The 24,222-nt window shown below is 44.5% G+C and overlaps 1 protein-coding gene across 1 annotated transcript; it reads left to right on the forward strand.

Annotated features, from left to right (window-relative positions):
• Positions 1–2,461: 2,461 nt before the first annotated feature.
• Positions 2,462–8,402, forward strand: LOC100305321 (max interacting protein). The gene is given in 3 exon segments (NM_001165226.1): positions 2,462–2,948; positions 3,303–3,408; positions 8,283–8,402. Coding segments are annotated over 3 exon segments (213 nt in total). The 5' UTR covers positions 2,462–2,875; the 3' UTR covers positions 8,317–8,402.
• The last annotated feature ends 15,820 nt before the right edge of the window (positions 8,403–24,222 follow it).

Consider the following 24,222-nt stretch of genomic DNA (forward strand, 5'->3'; position numbering starts at 1 on the left):
TTTTTAGGGCCTTCCTCTGACACCACCTGGTATAGACCTGGATGGCAGGAAGCTTGGCCCCAGTGATGTACTGGGCTGTACACACTACCCTCTGTAGTGCCTTGTGGTCGGAGGCCGAGCAGTTGCCATACCAGACAGTGATGCAACCAGTCAGGATGTTCTCGATGGTGCAGCTGTAGCACATTTTGAGGATCTGAGGACCCATGCCAAACCTTTTCAGTCACATGTTGCACACACCTGGACCTGGTCCAGAAAGACAACAATAGTCTGAATATAAACTAAATGAATGTGACCTATTAAAGTAATCCTTCATTCACATTACCTTAGTGATGTGAACAAAACAGCCTCCATGAGTCAAAAGGAACACCAAAATATAATCGTATTGCATACAGTGCTTACAGCCACCTTATCCACCAACTCTAATAGTTTTCATTCTGTTGCTATCATAAAGAAATATTGGAGTAATATTGTTTGTAGTCTACAAAATCTGGGGGCCAAAGAGACGTAGAGACAACCGTCGGCAGGAACATACCTTGAAAAGCCGGCGCCAGGACCATGCGGCGTTCATCAGGCAGATGCAGGCTCTCCGTGTGCCCCATGCGCCACAATCCTCCAAGCACCGTTTCGTGCATTGTAACCTGCATTCATAAAAGCCCTTATCACCACCAAGAAGCAAAGGAGCCTCTACTGCTAGCTGCCTTTCAGTTTATTTTCCTACTGGAAAAGTAGCCGGCAAAGCAGTCCAAGTGAACGAAAATGGCCAGAAGTGATAGGCAGAAAAGAGAGTTGAAGAGCGAATATGTGTTTTTGGACTCCGAAACGTCTATGGATCGGCAAGATTTTGATATGTCTAGATGCTCTATCAATGACGTATTCAACTCCAGAGACTGCGCTTCTTCTCCATTGAGTCAGATTGATACTTTTCTGAAAAACGTTCAAGTTTTGCTGGAAGCAGCAAGTTTTATCGAGAACGCCGAGAGGAAGGATGGAAGTAAGTTTATTTTGTGTAACGGTTTCCCCCCAGTAATATTCAGGGAAACAAGAGTTTCATTGTCAACAGACGCGAGACAACAAAGGGCTGAGTTCATTCAACTGATCTACTTATTATTCTCATGCATTATTATGCACTCGCGCTGATATTGCACTGCACTAATAGCATAATATTCTGAATGTAATACATGATCTATTACTTTCCCTGTAGCCTAAATTTCTGATATGATTAAGATATATTTATTTTTGTTGGTTGTACGTTTTTCTACCCCTACAAAGCATAATTTGCTTTGCACCTGCTCACTGTAACAATTTCATAATTTATCCTAAATTCCTATTTCACCAGATAGGCCTATTTCACCACATAGGCCAGGCCACTGACAAAGCCTAGATTGATTAAACCCCACAATGGTTTTGGGTGTGGGTGCACAGAACATTGTATTGGCCACTACTTTGAGATTAGATATATCTGACCACAGCATCGCAGCGCCCTCCAACTCATTTTTGGGTGACGTCATAGTGCCCCGCATCTTTCTCTGTAGCCTAAACAGCTCGATTGTTAGGGGGGAGAGATAGGCCTATTGTTAGATGTTTGCACATATTTTAAATAGGATGCTTTTTCTCACTATTTTGACGCTAGCCTAGAGCACCTGGTTTCAGTTGTATTGCTTTATATTTAGGTTCATTGTGCAATAGTTTCACAATCTGTAAATCTCAATCTCAAAATGATTTTGTTGATTAGATGCTTGCCTACATTATTCGATTTTTAAAATAAAAAATACTTTCTTTTGTACACTATTTATGTATCAGGTTATTGCAAAAAGTGTAATATAATAATTAAGTTTCAAAGTTACACAAAATTGATTACTGTTCTCTTATTATCTAACAAATAATGAGATATTTCGTGCAACACTTTCATCTCCTCTTTTTCCTACCCGATTGTTGTTGCTTCCTGATACTTGCGGGTTTTCCACATGGCGCGAAATCCCTTTGTGATTGGTCAAGTGCAAGTTCGCATGAGATGCCTGTCACAAGGTATCACCAATCGAGCGTCTCCTTTGCGGTGATGTAATTTGTTGCTGGGCCTGGCTTCAGTCGGCTGGTACACCCCCACTCTGGTGTTGATTCATGGGATTGCAGTCTTTTTTTGCCAGAAATGAAAGCGAGATATGAGATATGATCATCGAGAATAGCATACAGACCTGCAGTCCAGTGGACAATATTCATGTTTGATGTATTTATATATATAATATGACATTTGTAATGTCTTTATTGTTTTGAAACTTCTGTATGTGTAATGTTTACTGTTAATTTGTATTGTTTATTTCACTTTTGTATATTATCTACCTCACTTGCTTTGGCAATGTTAACACATTTTGATCAGTAGAATAAAGACTACATATCCCATAAAGCTTTGCGTCGAGACCAGCCCCCAGCTTGTGATAGGTCTCCGCCCCTCAGCTGTGGAGCTGGGTAAACAAACTGGGAGGACTGAACACAGGCAGCAGCAGGGAGTTTTCAGGCTTTGGGTGGACATTTGATGTAGTTTCTATTCATTTTATACCATTTGTAACTGTTTTTCCTGAATACTTTGCCACACTCGTTTTTCGATTTTTGAAACGGCTGAAAACCTGAATCACTAGGCTGCTAGCTACCTGTGTTGCATATTAAAACTGGGCAGATATTTTTCGACAGGGCTTTTAATTACAGAGCCAGCAAACTAAACAGCTAACAAGACGAAGACATTCATGAAGTAACGTTTTGTGTTATACTCAACGAGGAACAATTATTCCGATTTTGGATCTTGAACCGCAATAGTACCTGTCTTTGAAATAGTATCACAAGTTGTATAAAGGTTTCGCTAACGTTCGCTAGCTCCAGCAGAATGACGGCAGTGCAGTTGATGAACATCCAGAGGTTATTGGAAGCGGCAGAATATCTTGATAGAAGGGAGAAAGGTATGCATTCACATTTGTGGTTAGATTACTTTAATTTGATTATGTAGGTTAATTTGTGTCGTTTCAGAGTTGTAAATAATTAGCTTGTCATGTTTGACAACTTTAAAATACACCACAGACAAATGTAGCTAGGCTATGTGAGTGTTCTGTGTGTGTGTTGATGCTGTTTTCAAGCGTCATCGCCGAAAAACAAACTATTCATTCCGTTAACGGTAGATGTATGGGTGGCATGAGTTGCCCCATATATTCAGATGACCTAGCACCGACATTGTATATATTTTTCCGTTGTTTACAAAATGTTGCATGTGGTGGGGGACGGTCCAACTCGCCCTAACCACAATTTTATTTCAACAGAGTGTGAACACGGATATGCATCGACGTTTCCGTCGTCAATTCAGAACACGAACTACCAGAGGCAAAATAAATGTCGAAACAAGAAGTTCCACAATAACCATAACAGGTAAGAAAAACGGCACTTTTGTTGATCAATAGCTTCAAGCATGCATGCGATGCCAATGTGTTATTTACCTGGTTATGTATGTTGATCTAAACAAATAAATTAACTGTCATTCATTTGACTTTCTCAATAATAAGCTGAATGACCGATAACAATGCTGCCATAATGTGATATCACTCGACTGTCAGTGCAACGTTGTAGCCTAACCGCTGGTAAAACAAGCCTAGATGTGGTTGCCACAACACCACTTGAGTGTCTTAACCTACTTCTGCCCTCTGTCGCAGCATGTAAGCTCACTTATAGAACATCGTGGCATGTTATAAGCGGGAGTTAACATATATTCAGAGAAATTGTCCAAGCATAAAATATACACGTGGAATAAAGACCGTGTAGCCTACAGAGAGTGAATGTTAGGGCACTCTTTGCTTGGGGCATGGGGTAGCACTAGCAGATCGAGCTGCTATCATCAGCTGATTGTCAAACTGATGGAGGTTAGGGACTGGGAGAAAATTACAGATGAAGATGGAAAAACAGATGAACACCACAGGGTTTTAAATTATTTTATGTACAAAACAAATCATACTTGGTTATAATATAGTCATTATTACAGTCTTACAACTGTTTGCCATTTTACAGTGTTGAAACATTGGTTAATTCTATATGTTGCTATACTCTTCCCAAGCTATAATATTTGGTTACTTTAATCCCCAACCCTGAAGGGAAAAAGCTCCTATTTGCTGCTGGTGTTATATGTAGGCAGGCTGGTGTTATATGTAGGCAGGTTGGTGTTGTATGTAGGCAGGTTGGTGTTGTATGCAGGCAGGCTGGTGTTGTATGTAGGCAGGCTGGTGTTGTATGCAGGCAGGCTGGTGTTATATGTAGGCAGGCTGGTGTTGTATGTAGGCAGGCTGGTGTTGTATGTAGGCAGGCTGGTGTTGTATGCAGGCAGGCTGGTGTTGTATGTAGGCAGGTTGGTGTTGTATGCAGGCAGGCTGGTGTTGTATGTAGGCAGGCTGGTGTTGTGTGCAGGCAGGCTGGTGTTATATGTAGGCAGGCTGGTGTTGTATGTAGGCAGGTTGGTGTTGTATGTAGGCAGGTTGGTGTTGTATGCAGGCAGGCTGGTGTTGTATGTAGGCAGGTTGGTGTTGTATGCAGGCAGGCTGGTGTTGTATGTAGGCAGGCTGGTGTTGTATGTAGGCAGGCTGGTGTTGTATGCAGGCAGGCTGGTGTTATATGTAGGCAGGCTGGTGTTGTATGTAGGCAGGCTGGTGTTGTATGTAGGCAGGCTGGTGTTGTATGTAGGCAGGCTGGTGTTATATGTAGGCAGGCTGGTGTTATATGTAGGCAGGCTGGTGTTATATGTAGGCAGGCTGGTGTTGTATGCAGGCAGGCTGGTGTTATATGTAGGCAGGCTGGTGTTATATGTAGGCAGGCTGGTGTTGTATGTAGGCAGGCTGGTGTTATATGTAGGCAGGCTGGTGTTATATGTAGGCAGGCTGGTGTTATATGTAGGCAGGTTGGTGTTATATGCAGGCAGGCTGGTGTTGTATGCAGGCAGGTTGGTGTTGTATGTAGGCAGGCTGGTGTTATATGCAGACAGGTTGGTGTTATATGTAGGCAGGTTGGTGTTATATGTAGGCAGGTTGGTGTTGTATGCAGGCAGGCTGGTGTTGTATGCAGGCAGGTTGGTGTTATATGTAGGCAGGCTGGTGTTATATGCAGGCAGGCTGGTGTTATATGCAGGCAGGCTGGTGTTATATGTAGGCAGGTTGGTGTTGTATGCAGGCAGGCTGGTGTTATATGTAGGCAGGCTGGTGTTATATGTAGGCAGGTTGGTGTTATATGCAGGCAGGCTGGTGTTGTATGCAGGCAGGCTGGTGTTATATGCAGACAGGTTGGTGTTATATGTAGGCAGGTTGGTGTTGTATGCAGGCAGGCTGGTATTATATGTAGGCAGGCTGGTATTATATGTAGGCAGGCTGGTGTTGTATGCAGGCAGGCTGGTGTTATATGTAGGCAGGCTGGTGTTGTATGTAGGCAGGCTGGTGTTGTATGTAGGCAGGCTGGTGTTGTATGTAGGCAGGCTGCTGTTGTATGCAGGCACAAGCAAGGTGAATACATAGAACCTTTTAAAAGACTGTCGATGTGGCTTTATGACCCCCCCCCCCATTTATATGTGTAATCTGATTATAACTTAAATGTCTATGCAGTTTATTCTAATGTATAAACATTAGCCATTAGAATGACATTCTACAAAGAGCCTTAGATGAGATTGATACTACTGCACGTAATGCTCTTTCAGAGGAAAATGCATTGAAGACTAGAGGCTGTATAGACTCTAATAGCGTAAGGTGGTGTTTTCGGGTTAAGAACATGGACTGACTATTGTCCTCTACTTATACATCCATCATGGACAGCCAGCCATGATTCAATCCTACTGAGAGACTGAGAGCCTTTTTCATCTTAAACGTGAGAGGAATGAAAAACAGGAACCAACATTTGACTCACAGCTATAGTGTCGCCTAGTTATGCATGGCAACGATAGTGATCAGATTGGCTCCGGTGTGTGTGTGGCCAGGTAAGGCCTCCTCATTTGTAGCATGTTGAGGCTTATAGGTGACGGGCTTATCTCACTCTCTCTGTCCCTCTTTCGCCCTATACAGCAGGAACATGTTTATCTCATCTTGCAGGGATCCTCCATTCCTCCATTCAAGTCATCCGTATCTGTTGAGCTATAGCTACAGACATTCTGATCGCTCTCTGATAGCTGATTTGATGTGTCCTGTAAACCTACTGTAGAGGGTGATTATACACTATTGTCTACTGTGTAGGCTAGTGCAACCTTTCCCGAACTCAGTCCTCGGGACCCCAAAGGGTGCAACGTTTTGGTTTTTGCCCAAACACTACAAAGCCTGAACCAGGGTTCAAATACTATTTGAAATGTTTCAAGTAGTTTTAGAATTAGCTCAAAATGATTTCACTATTCAAATAAATATCACAAATGTATTTTGGGGAGAGGGATATCCAGATAGTCAACATTCTAAATAATCTTGACCAGTGATGCAAAATGCCACATCAGCACACCGTGCACAGTTGTTTTCATGGTGCTGTTATGTTTTTTGTTGGCCAACAGTAGCCTGGGCTAACAACAACAGTGGAAGAGGAGTCTGACGCTCGCCATCATGGAAATGATACTGTGTTGTGTATTGATCTAGGTCATGTCTGATGGACCCTCCGTTGGTGCGTGGCGGGCTAGGGATGTCACTGATTCAGACTGTTGGTCGTCAGCCGCCATTAGAACAACTCAATAGCAGCAGACACAGTTTGTCTGCACCTCTTTAATAGCTCTCCATCGTTTTTTTACAGGGGAGAAATAAACTGTCAGGGGCATAAAGTTTTAACGTTGTATACCAGACGGCTTTGTACAGTTTATGAGCCGAGCTGTAAATGTTGTGGTATTTACACAAATACATGGAGTCTGGCTCCTGGCTGGCTGGTGGACTATAGGCTCTATAGATAAAAACTTTTGGATTCATCAAGATACGCTTGTGGGTGTAGGTTGTGTGTCCATGAGTGTGTGTGTAGCCTAACACGCAGAGCCCAGCACTGCTGTTTATTTATACCACAGAGTTGCAAAAATATTTTGGGTTGAGGATGACGTTTTTCTACATAATTATTTAAAGTTAGCACAGGAAATTGGTTGCAATCTTTGGTCTTGCTCGGCAATGATGGCAGGCTTAGCAGAGACCGGCTTCCCTGGTCCTGAGACCCTGTTAATGAGAAATGACTGTCGCGGTTCAGTTGTTAACCCAGTCTTGCATACACAATAAACACACGGGCAGCGGCGGTGGTAATGTATTCTAATGGAGACACATGGTCTTTTTTATTTACATCAATAATTAAACATAAAAAAAGGATTTGGAGTCGCTCTGAAGAGGCGCCAACTTCCCAGAATCCCTTGTAACCTGGCAGCGTCTTTTTTCCTCCAACTCTGTCTTTCTCCTTCCTCTCTTCCGCGCTCGTCCCTTGTTCCCTGTAGCAGGACAGTCAGCTATCCAATCAGGTCAGCCACTGCAGGCAGAGGCCATTTTTTTGTGTGTGAAAATGTTGCGCCTGTAATAGTCCCCCTCCAATAAAGAGAAGTGCCCATATGACCTGGGAACCAATAAACGGTTCCTCCCTGCGGCGAGTGGGTTGAGGAGCTGAGGAGGAGTTTGTTTAAAAAGACACACACACTCTCATACACACACACACACTGGGCGGGCAGGCAGGCCATTTAGGCCAAGGCAGGAGGGCCTGATTATCTTCAATGTGTTGCCATACAAAGAGGCTCTTAGGGGACCACTGAATCACTTTGCATTATTAACACAGCACTGAGTCTGAGGCCTGGACTGACACACACACACGCCACACTCAGGCAGTCATATACATGGGGCTACTTGGGCTATGCACTGTTGGAGGAAGAGGAGGTTGAAGTGTGTGACGATACAGGCCCTTTGTATGGGACTGAAGCCTGGCCGGGCGTATCGACCAATCGCACAGTTCATAGTGCACACTGACTCTCGGCACGGTCTTGGTATGGTACATCACAGTCCAGCTGGCCCGTGTGTGTGTGTTGTTGGTTTGTACAGTACTTCTCAATTGGGATTAATTGATCAGTCCAATTCATTCTAATCAGACCAAGTCAAAGTAAGTGCAGTATGCCACCTATACACTGTCGCCCTCATTTGAATCCGTGGCTGTTTGTTAGAATAGATAGGCCTATTGACTTTTGCATTGAAGCTTGTTTAATTATTGGATGTGTTGAAATGTCACAGGTCTTTGCGATGTGTTGGTTCCTTGGTTAACAAGTTCCTTTCTTGTTTTTCTGTTTGCAGGTCTACACATAATGAGTTGGAGAAGAACAGGTGAGTTGGTCTTTCATTTTCATACTTATTAGACTTAAAACAAAAAGTAAACTTGTCCAAATCTATACTGAAAAGTCCAACTAGCCCCTCAAATTGCACTGAAAAAGCACTTGCTCTTAGCTTGCCAGTTTGGAGCTTTCCACCAGGCAACTTTACCCAGCAACAGGTTATTAAAACCAAAAGTAAGATTTGACCTAGTTCCTCTTAATCTAAGGACATTCCCTTCCTCTCTCCTATACTCCGCCTCTCTCTCTCTCTCTGCCCTCTCTTTCTCCCTTTCTCTGTCTCTGTACTGTCTCTATCTCTGCCCTTTCTCTCTCTCAATCTCTATGCCCTCCCCCTCTCTCTGCCCTCCCCCTCTCTCTATCTCTGCCCTCTCTCTCTCTGTCCTCTCTCTCTCTCTGCCCTCCCTTCCCCTCTCTCTCTCTCTGCCCCCGCTCTCTCTCTCTCTCTTCTCTCCCTCCTCTCTCTCTCTCTCTGCCCTCCCTCCTCTCTCTATGTTGAGTCTCCACTGTACAGTACATTGGGTTCACTACTCTACAGTACATTGGGTTATGCAATGGGGCCATTGCTAAGGGCTTTGAGTTACACAGTTACAGCTAGGCAGGGTAGGGTAGGGTGCAAGCACAGCAGACTGGGCCTGAAACCAGAGGCATTTGCAGCATCTCAAATGGCACCCTATTCCCTATAAAGTGTAATACTTTTCATCCGGCCCCATAGGGCACTATATAGGGAATATGGTACAATTTAGTCCCCTGTCAAAAATAGTGCACTGCTTAGTAAATAGGGTGCCATTTCAGACACACCCAGGGTTTCATGGTTGCTTTGTACAGACAGAACCCAGTGGATCCTTAGAAGCCCTTATCAGATTTGGAGTTCAGCCGCCTACTTTGGAGTGTTTAGGCTTCATCAATCGCCTGACAGGAGAGGAAGGTCTGGAAGGGTTCACCTGGAAACCATCAATAATACGAGGCTGCGGAGGATGTCTAGTAAAAACAAGCCCACTCATCTCATAATGTAGCCACAAGCAATCCGTTTAATTACATACCACCTCCTTATTTATTTTGTGACTTTTCTAAATGACAGGGACATTGGGAGAGGAGATGTGTTGGATGACCAACTAACTAGTTAAACAGACATGGTTATGATGTCATATCATCTCATGACTGTCCTGTGTTCTTGTGATACCATGCCATCCTACCATCCTGCCACAGAGACTGGTTCTGGCAGATAGTGCCCACATGGCTTTGCATCGTCAGTGCTGATGCAGCGTGTGGCTCTGTGTGGGTTGTGGCCGAGATAAGTGATGAGGAGACGTACAGATGTAGGATCTTCATTTGAGCCAGTTTGCTACAGCAGGAAAATAATCCTGCAGCAACTGAAAATGTGAATGAATATGTGGATTATAATTAATGGATGTTTTTGTAAGGGAAATCAAGTCTGAAATGTCAAAGTGGAAATTACAAACTTCAGAAGCCTTTTTAAACCTCAAATACACTACAAGTAAAAAAAAAGGGAAGATCTCCTACGACAGGGTGATCAAATTAAGCTCCTACGTCTGTAGGCTTTTACCGGTGTAACTAAGTGATGTGCTTGCCTAGCTGGTTTGGAACATCCCCTGCTCAGTGCAGTATGCTAAAACAGCACTGTAGCAGCCAAGTGCACCTGCTAGTTGCTGTTGACAAGGTCTTCAACCCACCACATGACATTCAGACCTAGGCCACAGCGAGTGGTGTTGTTGCAGGGTATAAATCAATATTAAATGAGAGAAATTAGTTTCATTCATGGAGCAATCGTAAACCGGCCCTTTAAGAAAAAACACGAAAAACTCTGAATATAACTTCTAATCCCTATATTTGCATGCCGTAAGCAAATAACGTACTTTATATGTCACGGGCCTAATAAGCCCGTTTGGCAGTGAATTGTCCAAGCCAGCCGCACTGCACTCTGGATTCTGGCATGGAACACTCACCAGTTCCATTTTGTCAAGTTTATCAAACGGACTAGTTCCATTCCATTCTTCTTGCTCCCGCAGCAGGTCCGTGAGGTGATAACCCTGTAGTGACAGAGCGACTAGTTCCATTCCATTCTTCTTGCTCCCGCAGCAGGTCCGTGAGGTGATAACCCTGTAGTGACAGAGTGACTAGTTCCATTCCATTCTTCTTGCTCCCGCAGCAGGTCCGTGAGGTGATAACCCTGTAGTGACAGAGCGACTAGTTCCATTCCATTCTTCTTGCTCCCGCAGCAGGTCCGTGAGGTGATAACCCTGTAGTGACAGAGTGACTAGTTCCATTCCATTCTTCTTGCTCCCGCAGCAGGTCCGTGAGGTGATAACCCTGTAGTGACAGAGCGACTAGTTCCATTCCATTCTTCTTGCTCCCGCAGCAGGTCCGTGAGGTGATAACCCTGTAGTGACAGAGCGACTAGTTCCATTCCATTCTTCTTGCTCCCGCAGCAGGTCCGTGGGGTGATAACCCTGTAGTGACAGAGTGACTAGTTCCATTCCATTCTTCTTGCTCCCGCAGCAGGTCCGTGAGGTGATAACCCTGTAGTGACAGAGCGACTAGTTCCATTCCATTCTTCTTGCTCCCGCAGCAGGTCCGTGAGGTGATAACCCTGTAGTGACAGAGCGACTAGTTCCATTCCATTCTTCTTGCTCCCGCAGCAGGTCCGTGAGGTGATAACCCTGTAGTGACAGAGTGACTAGTTCCATTCCATTCTTCTTGCTCCCGCAGCAGGTCCGTGAGGTGATAACCCTGTAGTGACAGAGCGACTAGTTCCATTCCATTCTTCTTGCTCCCGCAGCAGGTCCGTGAGGTGATAACCCTGTAGTGACAGAGCGACTAGTTCCATTCCATTCTTCTTGCTCCCGCAGCAGGTCCGTGAGGTGATAACCCTGTAGTGACAGAGCGACTAGTTCCATTCCATTCTTCTTGCTCCCGCAGCAGGTCCGTGAGGTGATAACCCTGTAGTGACAGAGCGACTAGTTCCATTCCATTCTTCTTGCTCCCGCAGCAGGTCCGTGAGGTGATAACCCTGTAGTGACAGAGCGACTAGTTCCATTCCATTCTTCTTGCTCCCGCAGCAGGTCCGTGAGGTGATAACCCTGTAGTGACAGAGCGACTAGTTCCATTCCATTCTTCTTGCTCCCGCAGCAGGTCCGTGAGGTGATAACCCTGTAGTGACAGAGCGACTAGTTCCATTCCATTCTTCTTGCTCCCGCAGCAGGTCCGTGAGGTGATAACCCTGTAGTGACAGAGCGACTAGTTCCATTCCATTCTTCTTGCTCCCGCAGCAGGTCCGTGAGGTGATAACCCTGTAGTGACAGAGCCGTGCAGCAGACAGAGATGAAAGGGACCTGAAACCCAGAAACCACATTCCAGATGCTCACATACTGTAGCAACAGCCTCCACCGCCACCAGACTAGATAACGCCTCGGTTTCACATTCTTTGATTATTTAGTTGCCTCTTATAAACCAGTTTGGCTCATACATGCAGACGTGAAATTAGAGACTACTGCATTAGAGCCAGAGTTTAAACTGGTTGGTTTAGCTTGTTTGTTAGGGTATGCTGGGTGCTTCCCAAAACGTCAGTTAACATTACACAAAACAAATAGTACCTAAGACAAATTATAAACTGGGTGGTTTGAGCCCTGAGTACTGATTAGCTGAAAGCCCAGGTACAGTTGAAGTCGGAAGTTTACATACACTTAGGTTGGAGTTATTTAAACTCGTTTTTCAACAACTCCACAAATTTCTTGTTAACAAACTATAGTTTTGGCAAGTCGGTTAGGACATCTACTTTGAGCATGACACAAGTTCATCTCTACAAACAATAGTACGCAAGTATAAACACCCTGGGAACACGCAGCCGTCTTACCGCTCAGGAAGGTGACGCGTTCTGTCTCCTAGAGATGAACGTACTTTGGTGTGAAACGTGCAAATCAATCCCAGAACAACAGCAAAGGACCTTGTGAAGATGCTGGAGGAAACAGGTACAAAAGTATCTATATCCACAGTAAAACAAGTCCAATATTGACATAACCTGAAAGGCCATTCAACAAGGAAGAACCCACTGCTCCAAAACCTCCATAAAAAAAGCCAGACTACGGTTTGCAACTGCACATGGGGACAAAGATTTTGGAGAAATGTCCTCTGGTCTGATGAAACAAAAATAGAACTGTTTGGCCAGGAAAAAGGGGGAGGCTTGCAAGCCAAAGAACACCATCCCAACCGTGAAGCACGGGGGTGGCAGCATCATGTTGTGGGGGTGCTTTGCTGCAGGAGGGACTGGAGCACTTCACAAAATAGATAGCATCATGAGGGAAGACAATTATGTGGATATATTGAAGCAACATCTCAAGACATCAGTCAGGAAGTTAAAGCTTGGTCGCAAATGGGTCTTCCAAATGGACAATGACCCCAAGAATACTTCCAAAGTTGTGGCAAATGGCTTAAGGACAGCTAAGTCAAGGTATTGGAGTGGCCATCACAAAGCACTGAGCTCAATCCTATAGAACATTTGTGGGCAGAACTGAAAAAGCTTGTGCGAGCAAGGAGGCCTACAAACCTGACTCAGTTACACCAGCTCTGTCAGGAGAAATGGGCCAAAATTCACCCAACTTATTGTGGAAAGCTTATGGAAGGCTACCCAAAACATTTGACCTAAGTTAAACAATTTAACGGCAATGCTACCAAATACTAATTGAGTGTATGTAAACTTCTGAACCACTGGGAATGTGATGAAAGAAAATAAAAGCTGAAATAAATCATTCTCTCTACTATTCTGACATTTCACATTCTTAAAATAAAGTGGTGATCCTAACTGACCCAAGACCTAAGAATTTTTACTTGGATTAAATGTCTGGAATTGTGAAAAACTGAGTTTAAAAGTATTTGGCTAAGGTGTATGTAAACTTCCGACTTCAACTGTATATCAGACCGTATGACAAACCTTAATTTTTACTGTTCTAATTACATTGGTAACCAGTTTATAATAGCAATAAGGCACCTCAGGGGTGCCACGGCTAAGGGCTGTATTGTCCATATACCACACCGCCTCAGGCCTAATTGCTTAATTATACCATTCGATTGTTTGTTTGTGGGGTGCTTCCTTGCTAGAGTAGTATGTCAGTTAGCATTTTGCTTACCAAATAGCCTAGCCCCTAATGCACCACTTAGTATTCTACTAACTAAACCCTACCATTAGCTTGTTTGCTATGCGTGATGCTAAGCTAAGTATTGTATGTACGGTATACATGCTGCTAGTGAGGGATTCAATGATAGTAGTCCCTATTGAACCAGCTGTGTGTTCAACAGGCCATGTTGTTTTATGATGTCTCTGTTTATGGGTAATCAAGAGGGCCAGGCTTTTACTCTGGAACATAAATCTAGAGATGCCGTCTCTCTCACCCCTCCCTATTCATTTCAGATTGTGTATTAGGCCAATAATACACCAGACAATAATAAAAACTCCCTAAATTGGGAGGTGGTGGTGGTGGTTGGGTGCCGCTGAAATGATGTTTAGTTTTTACCCTCTACGCTTTATGACAACGGGTTGTGCAAACACACTCTCTCTCACACGCCTTTCAGCAAACAGATGTCTGTGGTATATTAAGGGTACAATCTGCAATATTTACTGCAGTTCAATTGCCATTTCAATTACCCACTACCCAATTACCCACTACCCATTGATTCTTGAAGTGGTCAGGGCTGCCATAGGGGTTCGGGGTTGTCCCTTTGCACTCATCTTTTCCCCATTGCGTCTGTCTGCCTGTCTGCCAACCCCTTTGGTGGCATCCTGTCTGGTAAGGATGTGCATCGTTCCCTTTCAAAGTGAATCGATACATATCTAGATGCATCGGCTCTGATACAGGAATTATATGTTTTGGTTTGAAACATTTTGTTGGGATTGGGATTGATGAGAGAACGATACGATACACCAACATTTTCCATTCTAAATTCAAATCTGCTGCTGATGGAGCCCATGAGCTGAGCCTCTCTGAGCTGGATCTGTGTGTGTGTGTGTGTGTGTGTGTGTGTGTGTGTGTGTGTGTGTGTGTGTGTAAATGATGTATGTCTATGGTGTATACTATGTAGGCCTCTGATCTGAACCATAAGGGAGACTAGGCATCTACCACCCCACTATCATATTAGAGGGGTAATGTGTTAATGTACCGTCACTGTGTTTGAGCCAGTAATGTCAAATCTCCAAATCCAATGGTTTTCACCGCTTGGACGTTTTTCGTAGCAATCCCAGATCCGGGAGCGTAATCATAGCCTCAAACGAATTAGCATAACGCAACGGACATGAATACCCCTAGAAAATTTTCCTATTCATGAAAATCACAAATGAAATATATTGAGACACAGCTTAGCCTTTTGTTAATCACACTGTCATCTCAAATTTTCCAAATATGCGTTACAGCCAACGCTAGACAAGCATTTGTGTAAGTTTATCATGGCATAATGCTATGCTAGGCTCTGCTGGCAGCAGGCAACATTTTCACGAAAATAAGAAAAACAATCAATTAAATAATTTACCTTTGAAGAACTTCGGATGTTTTCACTCAGGAGACTCCCAGTTAGATAGCAAATGTTCCTTTTTTCCAAAAATATTATTTTTGTAGGCGAAATAGCTCCCGTTTGTTCATCATGCTTGGCTGAGAAATCGACCGGAAAATGCTATGACTACAACAGCAAACTTTTTTCCAAATTAGCTCCATAATATCGACAGAAACATGGCAAACGTTGTTTAGGATCCATCCTCAAGGTGTTTTTAACAAATATATTCGATAATATATCCGTCGAGGCAATTGGTTTCTCATAAGAAGCGATTGGAAAAATGGCTACCTCAGTATTTTACGCAAGATTTTCTGTGGGAGACATCATGTGACCACTTGCTAAATGTGGTCCCTTACGGCTATTCTTCAACAGAAATGCGTAAAAAGACGTCACAATGCTGTAGACACCTTGGGGAATACGTAGAAAACGTAAGCTCATTCGTAGCTCATTCACAGCCATATAAGGAGTCATTGGCATGAGGCAGTTTCAAAAAATGCAGAACAGAACTTTAAAACAGTGCATAGATAACAATAACCTTGCAAATTCCACAGGTTGTCACGCAACTAATAAAGCCTAATGTTTGCGCAAGATCAGCTGCCTACCTGGCGCTGGTCAGCACTCCAAGCTGGGCACAGTGACTAGGCTTGGTTTGACTAGGCTTGGTTGTTCTGCATGAAAAATAACTTGTAGGTCAATGACTGTCAACACAGTAACAGGCTCAGTTTGACACTGAAGGAGAGGACGCATCAGTTGTCACAAAATATCAGAGGTATTTTCAGAAGGTAAAAACTAATATGAGCAGAACATTGTAGAGAACCGGCGATTCGTTACGTTTGAATCCATTTTCTGACCGATGAATGCTACATTTGAATCGGTTCTGAATCGGCTACAGTCTTATCTTAATCATTTGAATCAGTCTTATCTTAATCATTTGAATGGGGAACGATGCGTATCGGTGACTTGTTACATCCTTACTGCCTGGTGTTTGTTTTGGCTGGCCCACAGTCTGATGAGAATGTCCATGGCTCATTACCAGGGGACATTGGAATGGTGTGGGACAGAACGACGGCTGCTTCTGTTGTCACTCAAAACATTTCTTAGTGTCTGCATTTCTTTGTGTCTGCTCGTGTTATCTATTGGATAGCATGCATGTGATGTTCTGAACAATGCTGATGAAGCTTCTAATATAAAACTGTATGCCATGGCATTGTTGAATACTTTCTGATTGGCTTGAAGGGCATTCTAGAGTGTGCATTATTCCCCTATAACACACAGTATATCAGCATGGTGGTATGTAATGGCTTTAGTTCATTCATACATGTTCTATGTTTGAGCTGCTTTTAAAAGCAAGCTAGGACTGATGGTTTGGTTAGCGTAATTACCAAGTCTTATTTGTTTGGTTACCAAGGCAACTACTGTAGCTATCTAGTTAACTAAGCTACTTCAGTGGAGGCTAAACACATTTCTACATACAAATACAAATGAACACATTTGTAGCTGCACATGTGTTAAATTATAGCCATGGTATAAAAGAGGTAGTCAACTCTGGGTTCTGTGCGTCCTCTGGAAAAGAATGCAACTCCGTGGACGGTCAGTTTCACTCCGCGGACGGTCAGTTTCACTCCGCGGACGGTCAGTTTTACTCCGCGGACGGTCAGTCTCTCCCCCCTCCCTTTTCCATTGGACGCATTGCCCCTCATTGATTATCCCTTATGTGTTGCATTCAATTGAACATAAGTTCAGAAGAACCTCTCGTCTTCTCTCAGCGGAGTATTCAGAATGACTTTAGGGGAGCACAATAAGACAATGAGACACAATACCAAAGTCGTGACTTCACATTGACAGCTGTTTTTGTCTTTTGGCCCAGGCTTTAGTACTCTCACGTGCTTGGGCCTACATCCTTCATGGCGTGTGAGAGCATAGTTTGCCCCAATTCTCCTCCGACCATAGCAACAACAATACCCACCCTCCCTGTTGTCAGGCCTTGCAGCCAGGCCCAAACTGACCCTAGTTGGGCTTCATCCCAAATTGCAACATATTCCCTATATAGGGCACTACCCTATCAGCTCTGGTCAAAAGCAGTGCACTAAATAGGGAATAGCATGTGATTTGGGACCTATTTGTTCCTAGTCAACCAACTTGATGCCTTGTAAGCTTTTCTTGGCTCAGAAAAGCAGCTTAAGGGACTTGATCTTTGGTCTGGCGAGCACAGCAGAGTCAGAGTGGAGCACAGCAGAGTCAGGGTGGAGCACAGCAGAGTCAGGGTGGAGCACAGCAGAGTCAGGGTGGAGCACAGCAGAGTCAGGGTGGAGCACAGCCGAGTCAGAGTGGAGCACAGCAGAGTCAGGGTGGAGCACTGCAGAGTCAGGGTGGAGCACAGCAGAGTCAGGGTGGAGCACAGCAGAGTCAGGGTGGAGCACAGCAGAGTCAGGGTGGAGCACAGCAGAGTCAGGGTGGAGCACAGCAGAGTCAGGGTGGAGCACAGCAGAGTTCAATAGGCATTTCTAGCCGTTAGCATTAGCAAAGCTAGCAAAGTTATATTCTGTTATAGGAGTTAGTTAGCGGTTAGCATAGTGTAGCATTAGCTGCTCTGGCTGTGAGAGTGTGCAGGGTGAATAGAGACAGAGAACACCTGTCTCACGAAGGGCCTGACTCTGAATGACACATCGCGTGCACTTATCCACTCACATACACAAACCTAGATGTACTGTGTACACACAGTCCTACATCAGCTCATTACACACACACACACACACACTCCGTGGAGGAGACACAGGAGAATCTCTAGGTCATCCTCGTTACGCATGTCTTTCTGACTGCCCTACATTCTCCCTCTGCTGAGTCGCTCTGTAAGAGCACGCTGGTTTAGTGAACACACACACACACACCCTCCAGCTGGATTAGGTGCCGGACACTCGTCCTTTCTTACCTGACCTTTGACTCCGGATATATTTTCACCTCCTTGTTGTGCCCTTACACAGGGGATGTTTGTGTTTATACAGGATATTAGCTCGTACAGCATTCCAAGATGTGCAGGATACGGGAGGGCCAGTTTGTTTCGGGATTACACACTGATGTTTGTTTAGAAGGATAGAAATAGAAACGTGTGTTGATTTGTTTTTGGAATATCTCCCTGATAAGTCTGTAAAAAGCTTTCAAATGACACAAATTGATACCGACAGTGCTTTCAATCAAATCAACATCTCTCCCTCTTTCGCCTTTTACCACAACTGATACCTTATGTGGTGGCATTTTAACAAGCACCCCGTAACGATCGTGGGTCACGCTTCTTGACAATCCAAACCCACATCCCAAGGGGCTGTTTAGTTGGAGTGTTCCAGGACGGAATGCACTAATGTTCCGTCCTCTCCGCTACTGCTGCTGATGCTAGTCTAGATTTGTGTCCCAACTGGCACCCTATTCCCTATGGGCATTGGTCAAAAGTAGTGCACTGCATAGGGAATCGGGTGCTATTTGGGACGCACACTAGAGAAGCGTGTCAGTCGGTTAGCATTCCAGCTAACCAAATCATCCAACGTTAAAGGAAGAACTAGAAGCCTGTTGGAAATGAACCACCTCAATAAATCTGTCTGGGGTCTATATTTAGACAGCTAGAGGGGAAACTGCTCCGTTTCCACCAATCATGGATTTTTAAGGATTGTTGCCCTCCAATCAAAATGCGGTATCTTCTGACGCCATCATATCCTTCCTGGTTGGTTTGCGTGGGCGGTGGAGTGTCATTGTTTACAGTTAGTGGTCCGGAACAAGGACAGAGCTTATAGGGTCCTGGGTTGGTGAACTACTGTATCTAGACTCTGTTACAAGGCAGGGTTAAGTGGATATGCTTTTAGGCTTTGAGGCGGGGGTGGAGAGACAGCTGTGTGTGTGTGTGTGTGTACAGTATTAGCATAAACCAGAGCAGCGTGAGATGAGAGAGGATAGCAGGGATAGCAGAAGGACAGTTGTGCCCCAGAAGCCAACATCTGGTTGGTTGGATGTCGGCGGGATCTCCCTTGGTTTTATCTGTTTCAGCCCAAAGCGGTGTTTTAGGACAGTAAAGCCTTCTGGGTATTGGAGTTTAATCTAAAGCTCCTCTGATCTCAGGTCACTATAGAAGGGGGGGGGGGGTGGAGGCATGGGAAGATAGGGAGGCATGGGACGAGAGGGAGGGGTGGATGGGGGGTGATAGAGAAAGAGATGAATGGATGGAAGAAGGGGAAGCAGGGAACGATAAAGGAAGGGATACGGGTCACCGTGGAGATAGAGATTGAGGAGGGAATGCCACACTTCTTGTTTTGAGTAGTAGAGGGTTTGTGGACGCCAGAATCACATGGGTCTGCTCTCTCTCTCTCTCTCTCCCGTCCCTCCCCATCTCTCCACCCCTCCATCCCTCTCTCCAGTGGACCAGATTAACAGCTACAGAGCAGAGTGATATTAGGCACGTGTGAACTAATCCATGTGTGTTAGTGATGGGCTTCAGCTCCAGCCCCTTAGTCCCAGTCTCACTGGGGCCCTGCCTGCTATAACCTCCTGGACACTGCACAGCTGGCATAGCCTGCAGAACTCCCCCCTCTAGTCATCCTCCACTCTGACTATTTCTAACTCTCTCTCTCTCTCAATGCAAAAGGCCAAAGCAAGTGACATAGACAATAAACAAGTATCTCTCTCTTTCACATGCCTACCTCTCTCTCTTTCTTCAAGCTCTCTCTTTCACTCACTTGGTTTTTAGTTTTTACTGTACACCAGCTCTCTATCCCTTACATTCCACCCTCTCTCTTCTCTCGTAATGTTTCCTTCTCATCCCTCCCTCTCCGTGTTGCTCTGTTGCCATGCGTCATTGCAGATTCCTCTCTGTGGTTTGGCATGGGTTCAGTGAGCAGGCGTGACGTGAGGTGGAACAGACTACGGTGTATATCTGCCCGCCAATTATCCTACAATTGGATTTATTTACCAACCAACCCTCTTCTGTGCGAGTGAGTGATGTGGTGCGGGGTTCCCGGATATTCCAGGTGTCCTGTCTTGATTCATCCCAGTGGTTTTGAACGCAGTTCCACTGTGGCTCCAGACTAAACAACCCAGTGGTTGTCGGGATGGATCCACAGGATGTGCTGCTCTCGACCAGCCAATCAAATCTCAAAGGAATGAAGAAGTCTAAAAAGGGAATGATTGATAGCCAAAAGAGAGAGAGAGACACACACACACACACACACACACACTGAATACCACCATACCCACACACTCAAAGTGATAAATCCCACCTCCACAGAATAGCTATATTCCCAATGTTTCTCTGTCATTCCGACATGGAATTTGGGTCACCATCCGACTTAATTCCGAGAGGGAATTCCGACTCCTGAGACTTACTAATCAGCCTCTCAGATCCCCAGTGAGTGCAGTAGGCTGTTACACACTTCTACAGTGAACACATTCCACATTCCTTTCATTCTTCAGTGCTGTTTGTTACATATATAACAATTGCCTGTCAGTGAAGAACTCAAAAGGACGATTGTCCTCACAGGACGTCCCCGACTCAGAAGACAGCGAAGGAGGGATCTCTCTCTTTCTCTCATTTACTATGTACCAGTCTAAGAGTCCCAGATCGTTTCTTTCTGTCGCTAGTCAGCTAGACAGGCTTCATGTCCTTGTGTTTGTTGTCTTTTGTCCTATTGGCTTAATGAGGGTTTTCACTATACAAGGATGTTGTCTATGTTATCTCGACCGCGAAGAGCTGGAGCACTCTGTCTTTAGTAGCCCAGCTAACGACGCAACGTTCCATACATTTCTGTAGGCTTCAGATGCTAGTTTCTGGGCAGATTACACAGAGACGGACGAGTTAGATCTTTAATGACGGTCTCTCCCCCCTCCCTCTCTCTCTCTTTCTCCATCTCTTTTTCCCCCCTCTCTGTTTCTCCCCACCTCTCCCTCCTCTCTCCCATCTGTCTATGTTTTATAATAGATAACAGTAAAGTGTCCTCCAGTCCTTTAGTGTAAAGAAGCCATTGGCAGGACAGGCCTATATTCGTCTGAGAGTAGTGTGTGTGTGTGTGCGTGCGTGCGTGCGTGCGTGTTTAAGCCCAGAAACGTGGCAGATCACGATGTCACCACTCACCACTGGGCCAGATATTACAGTCCACCGCTCGCCAGGAATATCAATGTATTTCTTTATTTACATTCACGTCTTAGCTGTCGCTCGGATTTACATCCAATTTGCTTTGAGGGGGGACAGTGACACTTCCTATTGTCCTATGGGAAGGTGGCTCTGTGTCGATCAGCTGTATGATCTGTCATTGGCATAGAATAAGTAGCCTTTTACTAAGGAATCAAATAGGGAATCGCACAGTAATGAATTGAATCAAATAGATCATAACATGTTTATTTAGCTCTTTGATGATCATGGCAGTATGGTTCTTTAGGACATTCTGTTCCGTTTAGAAAACCATGTGTTTGCTACAAATAAAACATTTTATAAACTGGGTGGTTCGAGCACTGAATGCTGATTGGCTGACAGCTGTGGTATATCAGACCGTATACCACAGGTTTGACAAAAAATGTATTTTTACTGCTCTAATTACGTTGGTAACCAGTTTATAACAGCAATAAGACACCTCGGGGGTTTGTGGTATATGGCAGGTATACCACGGCTAAGGGCTGTGTCCGCGTTGCATCGTGGATAAGGACAGACCTTAGCCGTGGTATATTGGCCATATAACACACCTCATTGCTTATTAGCATTGCTTAAATATAACATTGGAAAAGGTCAACCTAGTACAGAACCTTGAAGTGACATTGACTGACTCTTCCTGGTGTGGTCGTCCAATGGGAAGTTGTTGAGATGAAGGTGCTTTTGGGAGTTAACCATGTGGGTGCTTCAAAACAAAGACTAAGTGGGAGTTAACCATGTGTTTTAAGCATGGAGAACAAACCGTCCATTAGGCTACGTGACATTAAGCATGGAGAACAAACTGTCCATTAGGCTACGTGACATTAAGCATGGAGAACAAACCGTCCATTAGGCTACGTGACATTAAGCATGGAGAACAAACTGTCCATTAGGCTACGTGACATTAAGCATGGAGAACAAACCGTCCATTAGGCTACGTGACATTAAGCATGGAGAACAAACTGTCCATTAGGCTACGTGACATTAAGCATGGAGAACAAACCGTCCATTAGGCTACGTGACATTAAGCATGGAGAACAAACCGTCCATTAGGCTACGTGACATTAAGCATGGAGAACAAACCGTCCATTAGGCTACGTGACATTAAGCATGGAGAACAAACCGTCCATTAGGCTACGTGACATTAAGCATGGAGAACAAACCGTCCATTAGGCTACGTGACATTAAGCATGGAGAACAAACCGTCCATTAGGCTACGTGACATTAAGCATGGAGAACAAACTGTCCATTAGGCTACGTGACATTAAGCATGGAGAACAAACCGTCCATTAGGCTACGTGACATTAAGCATGGAGAACAAACTGTCCATTAGGCTACGTGACATTAAGCATGGAGAACAAACTGTCCATTAGGCTACGTGACATTAAGCATGGAGAACAAACCATCCATTAGGCTACGTGACATTAAGCATGGAGAACAAACTGTCCATTAGGCTACGTGACATTAAGCATGGAGAACAAACTGTCCATTAGGCTACGTGACATTAAGCATGGAGAACAAACCGTCCATTAGGCTACGTGACATTAAGCATGGAGAACAAACCGTCCATTAGGCTACGTGACATTAAGCATGGAGAACAAACCGTCCATTAGGCTACGTGACATTAAGCATGGAGAACAAACTGTCCATTAGGCTACGTGACATTAAGCATGGAGAACAAACTGTCCATTAGGCTACATGACATTAAGCATGGAGAACAAACTGTCCATTAGGATACGTGACATTAAGCATGGAGAACAAACCGTCCATTAGGCTACGTGACATTAAGCATGGAGAACAAACCGTCCATTAGGCTACGTGACATTAAGCATGGAGAACATACCGTCCATTAGGCTACGTGACATTAAGCATGGAGAACAAACCGTCCATTAGGCTACGTGACATTAAGCATGGAGAACAAACCGTCCATTAGGCTACGTGACATTAAGCATGGAGAACAAACCGTCCATTAGGCTACGTGACATTAAGCATGGAGAACAAACCGTCCATTAGGCTACGTGACATTAAGCATGGAGAACAAACTGTCCATTAGGCTACGTGACATTAAGCATGGAGAACAAACCGTCCATTAGGCTACGTGACATTAAGCATGGAGAACAAACTGTCCATTAGGCTACGTGACATTAAGCATGGAGAACAAACTGTCCATTAGGCTACGTGACATTAAGCATGGAGAACAAACTGTCCATTAGGCTACGTGACATTAAGCATGGAGAACAAACCGTCCATTAGGCTACGTGACATTAAGCATGGAGAACAAACCGTCCATTAGGCTACGTGACATTAAGCATGGAGAACAAACCGTCCATTAGGCTACGTGACATTAAGCATGGAGAACAAACCGTCCATTAGGCTACGTGACATTAAGCATGGAGAACAAACCGTCCATTAGGCTACGTGACATTAAGCATGGAGAACAAACCGTCCATTAGGCTACGTGACATTAAGCATGGAGAACAAACTGTCCATTAGGCTACGTGACATTAAGCATGGAGAACAAACTGTCCATTAGGCTACGTGACCTGTTGAGCATGGAGAACAAACTGTCCATTAGGCTACGTGACATTAAGCATGGAGAACAAACCGTCCATTAGGCTACGTGACATTAAGCATGGAGAACAAACCATCCATTAGGCTACGTGACATTAAGCATGGAGAACAAACCGTCCATTAGGCTACGTGACATTAAGCATGGAGAACAAACTGTCCATTAGGCTACGTGACATTAAGCATGGAGAACAAACCATCCATTAGGCTACGTGACATTAAGCATGGAGAACAAACTGTCCATTAGGCTACGTGACATTAAGCATGGAGAACAAACCGTCCATTAGGCTACGTGACATTAAGCATGGAGAACAAACTGTCCATTAGGCTACGTGACATTAAGCATGGAGAACAAACTGTCCATTAGGCTACGTGACATTAAGCATGGAGAACAAACCGTCCATTAGGCTACGTGACATTAAGCATGGAGAACAAACCGTCCATTAGGCTACGTGACATTAAGCATGGAGAACAAACCGTCCATTACGCTACGTGACATTAAGCATGGAGAACAAACTGTCCATTAGGCTACGTGACATTAAGCATGGAGAACAAACCGTCCATTAGGCTACGTGACATTAAGCATGGAGAACAAACTGTCCATTAGGCTACGTGACAT

The sequence above is a fragment of the Oncorhynchus mykiss genome, chromosome 17 (assembly GCF_057628025.1).
Source record: "Oncorhynchus mykiss isolate SJ-2025 chromosome 17, ASM5762802v1, whole genome shotgun sequence".
Lineage (NCBI taxonomy): Eukaryota > Metazoa > Chordata > Actinopteri > Salmoniformes > Salmonidae > Oncorhynchus > Oncorhynchus mykiss.